Genomic DNA, 11,149 nt, shown 5'->3' with positions numbered 1-11,149 from the left:
ATTTGGTTGCCTTAAATCTTTTCTTTATTTTACTGGCAGTCATAGTATTCAGCAGTTTAAAGCCAAAAGTAATATCAAGCTTTATGGTAAGACCTGGCCCAAATAGTATGTTATCACATTACAGAAGGTACGAGGTGCAAACTATTTAAACCCAAATGGGAACAGTAGGGACACGTGAAAGGACAGGGGTCAAGTAAAGATAGAGTTTAAAATCTTCCTGCTGGTCTACAAAGCACTGAATGGTCTTGGACCAAAATACATGCTTGATCTGTTAGTTCCTATGAAGCTCCCAGACCCCTGAGTTTCATCTGGATCTGGTTTGTTGTGTGTCCCAAGAACCATAACCAAGCAAGGTGAGGCAGCGTTCAGTTATTCTGCTTCTCACCGGTGGAACAAACTTCCTGTAGACCTGAGGTCTGCTCCAACTGTAGATCCTTTAAATCAGGCCTAAAAACATTAGTTTACTGAAGCGTACTCTTAAATTAAATACTTACCTGCTGTACTCTACTGCCCTTATTTTTTAAATAACTATAGCTTTTTATTATTTTACCTATTTTCTTATCATTTTATTTATTATTTACTGTTTAATTGTGTCTTGCTGCTTTTAATGTTGATGTAAAGCACTTTGAATTACCTTGTGTTGAATTGTGCTATACAAATAAACTTGCCTTGCCTTGCCTAAAGTACAACTGGCCAAAAATGAAGGATGTTGATCCAGATTAAACGTGGGAAGCATCGTGGATTTATCTCACTGGTCTTCCAGTAAAGGTTTTACAATTACAGGCCAAAAGCCATAATGTATAAACAGAGGTGTCAAGTAACAAAGTACAAATACTTCATTACCTTACTTAAGTAGAAATTTTGGTTATCCATACTTCACTGGAGTAATTATTTTTCAGACGACTTTTTACTTTTAGCCTACTCCTTACATTTTCACGCAATTATCTGTACTTTTTACTCCTTCCATTTTAAAAACAGCCTTGTTACTCTATTTCATTTCGGCCTTTAAAAAAAAACTATCCAGTTAAATTCCTCCATCCGGATAGAGTGAATTTGGTTGTGGTTGTTTCAGATGTTCTTGTCCAGTTTTGTTCTTACATCCGTTCCCTCAGATTCCTGCAACTAAACTTGGATGTACATTCCAATAAAGGTTAGGATAAATGATAACATGCCTCTGAAGTTTGACTTTTTGCACCATTACAATACTTATAGGCAACTACTCATCATATCTTCTGCTCTCTGAAACACATGTTAATGCTCAAGAGTACACATATATGGTTCTTTAATATATTTGCATTCATTTTCAATGGCTTTTGTCCTTAATGGCCTTTTTCCCCCCTTACATCACTTTTACTTTTATACTTCAAGTAGTTTTGAAACCAGTACTTTTATACTTTTACTTGAGTTAAAAACTTGAGTTGATACTTCAACTTCTACAGGAGTATTATTAAACTCTAGTATCTATACTTCTACCTGAGTAATGAATGTGAATACTTTTGACACCTCTGTGTATAAAGCATTTCTGTTGTGAGTTGGAGCCTCACGTGGAGAGGCAGAAAGCCTTGCAGACTTTCCGAAAGCCTGGCAGAGGTGCATTACTCCACTTGGACCAGCAGGTGGCGATAATGTGCTGGGGATTGTTAGATATCCACCTGCTGCATGAAACATGAAGAAGAGATTAGTTTCCAAACACCAGCAGTCATGGCTGTGTCTGTGCAGAGTTTATTGGAGGATATCTCCAGCATCGAGGACCCCATTGAAGAGCTACAGAGTTTAAAAACAGCCCTGTTGTCGATACCAGTCGGAGCTTTAAGGGACTCTGTGAGCGGCCAGCGCCTGGACGTGATCTTCGCCCTGCTCGACTCTAATGAGAGGTTGGTTCCTGCATCTGGTTTCAGTCAAACTGCTGAGTCAGTCTGCGTTGGAGCATTTTTACTCTTTTGTTCTGATGCCAAAATTTGGCTGCTTCAATAAAAGCCAAAGCACACCAGGCAACGTTTGTGACAAAAATAAAATGTATATATAGAATTCAATCTAAGTTAAGCAGCCACGCCAGTACATCCCAGTGAAGGTTTTCCTGTATTTATAACACTATATATCTCTGTCCAGGGCTGCAAAATGTGTCCTTGTCTGATTGTATCATTATTAATATTAATATTTAGTATCCATGGGTATTTATTTTTATAGTCAAGGCAGAATTTGCTGCACTTTCTTAAAAGTCCTGTGTTTTATTTTCAGGCGGTCTCACACGCACAACCCAGCTTATACAATACAGCTTTTTTTTTTTTTTTTTTTAACAAAAACGGTGCGGAAAATTATTTCTCTAATTCTTTTTTTTTTTTACTATTTTTATCTAATCCAATATCAGTTTAGTTAATTTTAAAGGAAATATGCACTTTGTTTACTCTAATTATGTAAAATATATTTCTTCAGGATCTTTTCTTGAAATTTCTCGTTTTTTTTTAAATTATGTAAGATACTTTTAATATCATTTTACAAAGATAAACAGAAACAAGTATGTTTTTTTTTATATTTCGCTTTTTTATAGGAAATTTAATTAAAAGCAAAATCTTTCTTATTACATCCAAGAGTGTTTCTTTGTGATTTAGAGATTTTTCCAGTACAATTAAGTGTATTTATTTTTAAAAATTGGCGTGGATATTTACGCCAGTGTGCCGAAAAAGTCAGCACTTCTTTTTTAACTGTTTTACTTTGCCACTATCCTCGTATTCAAAACTGAAATTCTCTGAATAAATATCTTCTATCATCTTTTTTAGCAGTGATATTTTTCCTGCGAAAATATATAATAGTAGTCAGTTAATAAAAATAAACAACCGTCTACAAAGAAATAAAATTGGCAAATGAATTTTAGAAAACTAAAAACATGTCGAAAACTGCTCTATTAGTGGAATAACAATGGATTTGTAGAAGAAATATATTATCGGATATACTGCGATTCATGGCAATTATTTATGCCTTCCTTTTTAGTAAATTAACATTTCGGTTTTTTGTTTAAGAAACTTCTCGCGGGCCGCACATTTGACACCCCTGTTTTAGAGCCAAAATGAGCCGTGGAGTCATACCCTCCCTAACTGGACTGTTTTATGGGTTTGTTATCTTTCTATGGCATTTAATGAAAGAGCAGGAAGTTGCACACAAAATAAGACGCATGGCATTAAAGAAAGGATAGAAATACCTTCAACCCCTACTTAGTCCCATAGAGACTATTTTTGATTAGGGTTCAACCCATTTTGGGTCTCCGTTAGGTCTTAAATTGTATTAGTTATATAAGCATCCCTGTGGTGAAGCCCTGAGGCTTAATCTGAAGCAAGAAGATGGACATGTAAGTTACAATTGTGTGGTTTGGGTTTATTACTACGAGCTGTGTTTACAGGGAGCAGGTTGAACTGTGTGTTGACATCCTGGAACGGATCCTAACAGCACTCCGCCCGTCGTATGTGGTCCAGAACTACAGATCGGAGCTGCAGAGGGGTTTGACCCATCCAAATGACACAGTTAAGATACTGGCCTTGACACAGGTAGGCTTTTTTTCCTTTATAAATACACTCGGAGCAGAAAGCTGCCCATACTACATAAAATCTCAAGTATTCCCGGTTTTCCTTGGTCAGATTGCCAGAGCGGTCAGGGACCCGGATGCTGGAACTGAAATCTTAAACAACCACGGCATCCTGCACCAGGTGATTCTGTGCATCAAAGAGGAGAAGATGGCAGTGGCAAAACAGGTGATAATTGAAGCACTGAAAGGGCATTGATTACATTTTGATGAAATTAGTGTGTGTGCAATCATTACATCTGTTATTTTCCTTTAGGCAATCCAAACCTTATCTAAACTGAGTCACTCAAAGTCTGGATTAGACAAGTTATTCCAGAGTGATATGCTGAAAGTAATGAAGGATGTGATGGCCACAAGCGACATAATCAGATACAGAATATATGAGGTACAAATGAAGCACCATCTCTTTGTTGTTGAAAACACAAGAGAAACAGCCTTTTCGTTTTAATACATAATTATGTTCTACATGTTCTTCCTTCTGCTTGCAGCTGGTGGTGGAAATCTCATCCGTTTCACCAATTTCTCTTGGTTATTGTGCAAACAGTGGCCTCATTTCTCAGCTGCTCAATGAGCTGACTGGTGATGATGTCTTGATCAGGTAGTGATGGTTTTATTTCGTTTTTTTTCTCCACAAATGAAATGTGGGAAAACATGATGTTGAAGAAGCATGTAAATGTAATTTGTCTGCTGTTTGACACCCTGTCTTGCTTTCACAGTGTCTTTTTTTTACTCTCTCCCTCATGCTGTCAATCTTTTTGCTTATATCTTTTTCACTAGAGCCACAGCTATAGAGATGGTGACTTCTATGGCTGACAGTCAGCACGGGCGGCAGTATTTAGCTCAGCAAGGTATAATGGATAAGATTTCTAACATGATCAGAGGAGCAGAGCTGGACCCATTCTCATCCCTCTACCTACCCGGTGAGTCTGTGTGAAAACTCTGCTCCAAACTTGAACACACGCCCAAAATTATTTGAAAGATTTAGAACTCGCAGTAAATCATAATTAGGCCTGTGTTGAAAAAATCGATTTTCCGATTCTAAATCGATTCTCATATTAATTCCTAAAAATCGATTCTTATGTCTAAAGATCGATTTTTTTTTTTTCTTCATCATTTTCGCCAGGTGAACTTTAATCCCAGTAGTCGGACACACAGTTTGTCATGACACTTCTGAAAAATGCCAGGTGCTTCATGGCAATATGTGTGCGTGGTGACAGAATAAATTAGATAAGCTAAAATGATTTGTTTACTGCATGAACTGTTGCAATTTCTTTATTTTTTCTACTTTAAATGGATATTGAAAGACCTGTTTGAGTTATTTATTTCTTAGTTATTTCACAATAATTATTGTGAAATTATTATTTCACTAGTTATTTTACAGTCATATAATTCAGGCAACAGCTCAAAAAACATTTTAAATAACACTAAGCCAAATCAATATCGAATCGGATCGGATCGAATCGAATCATGATAATCGATTCTGAATCTTAAGAATCGGAATCGAATCGATTCTTGACATTTGAATCATTACTAGGGGTGTAACAATATATCGTGCCACGAAATTTCGCGATACAAAAACGTCACGATACGTGTCGTGGAGGTGACAAACTGTATCGCAATATTGGGTTATTAATATTAATCTATTGTGTTGACTAGTAACGCGCATCCGACCGCGACCGTGCCTCGACCCGCGGACCAAAGTCTTACTTCGCTCAGAAGAAACTAGTACCGTTTTTGTCCCGATCACGGGACTCTTGCAGGGTTTTGAGCTCTGAACTTTTACTGATGTAAGGCTGGTGTAGAGTTAAGCCTTACCTTATTAAATTAAACCTTTTTGGGGTCGTGAGTAGGATAAACACGGGGAGAACTTCTGCTGAGTTCGAGTGTACTTTAATGTCCTCTCAACAGCGTAGGATTTTAGGACATCAACACAGCACCTAGTGCCGTACTGTGGCGTATCACTCCGCCCAATCTAAAACAGACTAATCACTACAGATAAACTGACTAGTGTCATTATAGTCCCTGATTTACATCAGAATATAAAGAATATATTTATAAAATAATGAACCATGAATTACCAAAATAAGCTTCTTAACAAAAATAAATCTCCTCTTACACTTATAAGGTGAGCATGAATCAATCTTTTTTATGATGTCAAATTGTATGTATTTATTTACTTTTATTTATTTATTTAATTTTAGTTGTTAAATTTCTGGAAAGGAAAAAAGTCAAATCATACATGAGAGAAACTATTCAGTTTGTGGCAAAATATTTGTACTTGTATGAAACTGAAGATCATAATGCAAACCTGAAATTTACTTTTAGTTCAGTTTGTGGAAAATGGTTGGCCTGGCTTTCTCTTTAAAACTTAAACAGTTATAAAGCATTACAAACTGTAACAATAGGGCAAACGTACAGTATTGTTTTGTATTTTGTGTCTTTCAAATAAAAGACCATTTTTTTCCAGTCATATGTTCCTCATTCAAGGTTGTTAAAAAAATACTGCTATAATATCGTATTGTATCGTTATCGTGACCTCATTATCGTGTATCGTACCGTATCGTGAGATTAGTGTATCGTTACACCCCTAATCATTACCCAGCCCTAATCATGTAAACATGTGTTAACCTGTGTTAAACCTGCGCTAAAGCTGTTTTTTATTAGTTTCCTCTATTAATTTTCAGCATAAAATAATTCATCCTGGTTACATTCATATTAAAAGCCAAATATAAAACAAGATAATTTAACACAAACACCTCAATAGCTGAAAAGGAATAGACTGCAGGTCATTGCTTATTGTTGGCTATCCTGTAAACAGGAAGATGTGCCGGTGTTGGAAATAGAGTTCTAACTTGGGGTGTATTCCCACCAACCTTGTTTGGTCCACTTTAAATGGAGCAGAGTTTGTTTGCTTGTAAAGTCATATTCATTTTGGGAGGTGTGAATGCACAATCAAACTCTGATTCGGGTCAAAAAAGTGACCTCTGTTCCACCAAAAAACATCATCTTTGTCCACTTAAAGCAAACCAAATGCAGGAAGCAGTGTAGGGCATTGTGGGTAAACATAACCTAAACAAAGGTGCATGTAGTGCAATTTCTTGGTGAAATGTTTCATAGTCAGACGTGGAGTGAAGACAAGGTGAAATCTCTGATAGAAGTACAGGTATGATAAGTCAAAAATATATAAGATAAGATAATTCTTTATTTTTTCCCTCGATGGGGAAACTCACTTTTGTTGTCAGCAGTACACTTAACACACACATGCAGGGGAGGGGTAAAAAAAAAAAAGGTAAAAAATAAAGGTACAAAATACACACGTGGACAAAATTGTTGGTACCCCTCAGTTAAAGAAGGAAAAACCCACAACTCTCACTGAAATCACTTGAAACTTACAAAAGTAACAATAAATAAAAATGTATTGAAAATTAAATAATCAAAATCAGCCATTACTTTTGAATTGTTGATTAACATAATTACCAAAAAGCTCCAGTTTGGTCTCATCTGTCCAAAGGACATTCTCCCAGAAGCTTTGTGGCTTGTCAACATGCATTTTTGCAAATTCCAGTCTCGCTTTTTTATGGCACATCAACTCTATGTACATAGACTCAAAAACCAAGCATACGAAGAAAAGAACACTGTCCCTACGGTGAAACATGGAGGAGGCTCAGTAATGTTTTGGGGCTGCTTTGCTGCATCTGGCACAGGGTGTCTTAAATGTGTGCAAGGTAAAATGAAATATGAAGACTATCAAGGCATTCTGGAGAGAAATGTGCTGCCTAGTGTCAGAAAGCTTGGTCTCAGTCGCAGGTCATGGATCTTCCAACAGGACAACGATCCAAAACACACAGCCAAAAACACCCAAGAATGGCTGAGAGAAAAGCGTTGGACTATTCTAAAGTTCCTTCCATGAGCCCAGATCTGAATCCCATTGAACATCTGTGGAAGGAGCTGAAACATGCCATTTGGAGAAGACACCCATCAAACCTGAGACAACTGGAGCAGTTTGCTCATGAAGAGTGGGCCAAAATACCTGTTGACAGCTGCAGAACGCTCATTGACAAATACAGAAATCGTTTAATTGCATTGATTGCCTCAAAAGGTTGTGCAACAAAATATTAAGTTATGGGTACCATCATTTTTGTCCAGCCCTATTTCATTAGTTTTTTTGTTTTAATAATTATGTTAATCAACAATTCAAAAGTAATGGCTGATTTTGATTATCTAATTTTCAATACATTTTTATTTATTGTTACTTTTGTAAGTTTCAAGTGATTTCAGTGAGAATTGTGGGTTTTTCCTTCTTTAACTGAGGGGTACCAACAATTTTGTCCACGTGTGTATTACAAAGTATGAACAGTATATACAGTACATTGAAAAAAAAAGCAGGTAGAATGTTTGTGAGGTAGACAGGCAGATATTGCACATATGGTTATTGCACATCTTGTTATTGCACGTTATTTATTGTTCGTTAGCTAATATATATATATAAATATATATTATAACTGCTGATAAACACTACAATGAAGTTTATGAACCAACTAGCGGGAAGGTAGCGCTACATTAACCACTGGATGAAAGAGTTTTCTGTCTCGGCATCTCCTTCAGTATTTTTTGATGCAGCACCACCACAGGCGAGGAAGAGAATACGTTATTTAAAGGGTTCAGTTTGTTTCACAAAGATCACATTGAAAGTCCTCAGTTGTAGCAAGTCTACCGGGCTATTGGGTGTGAAAACGACCTCAGTCATTGGTTCTTCATGATTTGTATATTGTTGTTGTAGGTTTGGTGAAGTTCTTTGGAAACCTGGCCATTATTGATAGTCCACAGCAAGTTTGTGAATCCTACCCAGCCTTCCAGAACAAGGTGTTTGAGATGGCTCTGGATCCAGACCCTGCCATGGCCGGGGTGGCCCTGGACACTTTAGGGTTACTCGGAGCCACGGTGGAGGGGAAGCAGGTCTTTCAGAAGACTGGTAGGTTTATCGATCCAGTGCACATTTTATGAACAGATTTATTGAAGATCAAATTTTTTTTTTTTTAAACATTGATTTATTTTTGTTCTTTAAAAAAAAAAAAGAACAAACTGTTAAGTCTGCATCTCTTCACATGTATTGTTTTATTTACCAACAATTATTATAATGATAGAAGAGAGAATACATTTAAAAGTAAGTTATTTACACTAAAAATTCTTGTTTAATTTGTTTGTCACTCTTATTTTCTGTTTATATAGTTTTAAGATCAAATCTTCCTAGTTATCAGCTACAGAATGTGTTTTATGATTCTTGTTCTTCATTAAATGCATTGCACTGTATTTTATGTGCTCAGGAGAGACGTTTAGGGATGTGTTGAAAAAAATGAGCCAGCTTGCCAGTTCTGGAGCTACTGAGCTCAGAGTTCGTAGCTTGGATGCCATATCGCAACTTCTCACCCTCCAGGTATTCATCTTCCTATTCATTTTCACTGTATTATTCCTATTCATTTTTCTGAAGTATGATGAGTCATGACATTGCACACGTTTCCTGCAGCCAGAGCAGCAAACAGAAGACCTGTTGGCACTGACAGAGTCCTGGTTCCAGCTTTTGTCGAAGCAGCCGATGGAGATGATTCGCGACATCAGCACTCAGCCGTTTCCAGAGCTGTACTGTGGAGCTTTGCGGATATTTATTGTGAGTGCAGATTTTAACTACTGGTACATCTTCTCTGTGTTACTGACGCATTTTTACCTTAAAATAAAGAACCATATCAGAAATTAAATTATTTTATTCTTATTGTTTACAGGACTGTCTCAGAAAATTAGAATATTGCGATAAAGTCCTTTATTTTCTGTAATGCAATTAAAAAAAAAAAAAAATAATAAAATAAATAAAAATGTCATACATACTGGATTCATTACAAATCAACTGAAATATTGCAAGCCTTTTATTATTTTAATATTGCTGATCATGGCTTACAGTTTAAGATTAAGATTCCCAGAATATTCTCATTTTTTGAGATAGGATATTTGAGTTTTCTTAAGCTGTAAGCCATGATCAGCGATATTAAAATAATAAAAGGCTTGCAATATTTCTGTTGATTTTTAATTAATCCAGAATGTATGACATTTTTGCATTACAGAAAATAAAGGACTTTATCACAATATTCTAATTTTCTGAGACAGTCCTGTAAATAATTTCACAAAAGCATTATGAGATGAATGTTACTCCAGTGATAATTGTGTGTGTGTGTTCTCCAGGCTGTTGCCACTCAGCCGTGGGGTCAGAAGCAGATGATGAGAACTCCCGGATTCATGGAGTTCATTTTGGATCGCTCAACCGGTCAGACAAAAGAGGCCAAAGATGCCAAATTTGAACTGGTTGGGGCGTTTGTTGGTTCATCGACAGCAGCACAGACACTAGGGAGTCAACATTACATCCGTCTGAAGACCTACCTCAAAGAAGGACCTTATTATGTTTCAGCTGTCGCCGCAGTCAGCACAGAAGGGGCAGAGTGATTTCAAATTGAAACAGGCACAGGCAAAGAGCTCTAATTATTGCTTAAGTAAAAGGATAAGTGCTGAGTTATATATCTTTGGTTAAACGTGTTGTGCTCTGGAATAAATGTGCTTTATTCCAACTAACTGGTAAAGATTTGCAGTTTGCAAAATAAACACGGATATATTCAGAGTAGGATTTGGAAAAACAATATTTATTGGTAAAGTTTCCTGTTCAGTCTCATGAACATTTTGTTATAAATGTGCTCAAGCCTAATCTTTTTAATTGAATAAGTCACCACATTACACACTGGATGAGAAGTTTAAAAAAAAAAAAAAAAAAAAAAAAACTAGTCAAAGAAGATGTGAGGGTTCATTTTAAAACATGTGGATCTGCAGTGCATGTAAATGTATTGTTATGCAATACATAAATCCATGGGTAAACTTTACCTGGAGGGGTCTCCTTTAAAGTCCTTGTAACACTCAAGATGATCTTTCTTAAAGGATTTGTGCAAAAAAAAAAATCAGACATTGTGCCATAATTGCACGCATATCTGTGCATTTTACAACAAGAATTTAGCAGACCACAAGCTGTTAAATCTTTTTTTTGTCCTTTTTCTAAGCAATAATTAAAGAGCCTTACACAATATAAAATATTACCTTCAACTGTTTATCATCTGGCATTTGTACAAATGTATTTCATATTTCATTCCAAACTGAATTTAAATAAAAATGCAGTCTCATTGATGCAACATTACACAACATATGTTTTAATATTTTTTTCCAGTGTGTCTTTCATTGTTATTTTAATAAATTAGATTTTTTTTTAATTGCAAGTGTCTCTGTTTTTTTTTTTTATATAAACCTTTTTATTTTTTTTTATTTAATCTTTATTCCCTAGCCTAAAAATAAAGGCGGGGGCAGCAACATCCTCTAATTGTGTCCGTGGGTGATTGTCCTGTTCAAGGTTTCCACCTGGACAGAGATCTCTGATGTTGTTCCTGGAGTCTGCTGGAGCCACTCCACCAGCAAGTCAATGCTGTGCATTGACTTGTCTCTCTGTGATGGTTCCTTCTCCATCACTACTTTCTCCTTGCTGGATATTTG

General features: G+C 36.2%; 1 protein-coding gene across 1 annotated transcript; it reads left to right on the top strand.

The window, feature by feature from the left end:
* Positions 1-1,666: 1,666 nt before the first annotated feature.
* On the top strand, positions 1,667-10,821 carry psmd5 (proteasome 26S subunit, non-ATPase 5). The gene is made up of 10 exons (XM_061733299.1): positions 1,667-1,874; positions 3,395-3,539; positions 3,630-3,743; positions 3,831-3,959; positions 4,063-4,172; positions 4,352-4,494; positions 8,355-8,546; positions 8,899-9,008; positions 9,099-9,239; positions 9,806-10,821. Exons 1-10 carry the CDS (start codon positions 1,702-1,704, stop codon positions 10,061-10,063), a joined length of 1,515 nt encoding a protein of 504 aa, XP_061589283.1. The 5' UTR covers positions 1,667-1,701; the 3' UTR covers positions 10,064-10,821.
* Positions 10,822-11,149: the final 328 nt, after the last annotated feature.

Source organism: Cololabis saira, chromosome 11, assembly GCF_033807715.1.
Source record: "Cololabis saira isolate AMF1-May2022 chromosome 11, fColSai1.1, whole genome shotgun sequence".
Lineage (NCBI taxonomy): Eukaryota > Metazoa > Chordata > Actinopteri > Beloniformes > Belonidae > Cololabis > Cololabis saira.
Note: the sequence above shows the minus strand (reverse complement) of the source record. Positions and strands in the feature narration are given on the sequence as shown.

Excerpts from the sequence above, each read along its gene's own strand:
- psmd5 (XM_061733299.1), top strand. The coding sequence starts at position 1,702 with ATGGCTGTGTCTGTGCAGAGTTTATTGGAGGATATCTCCAGCATCGAG. Across the intron at positions 3,540-3,629 it reads AGATACTGGCCTTGACACAG|ATTGCCAGAGCGGTCAGGGA; the intron begins GTAGGCTTTTTT and ends TTCCTTGGTCAG. Across the intron at positions 3,744-3,830 it reads AGATGGCAGTGGCAAAACAG|GCAATCCAAACCTTATCTAA; the intron begins GTGATAATTGAA and ends ATTTTCCTTTAG.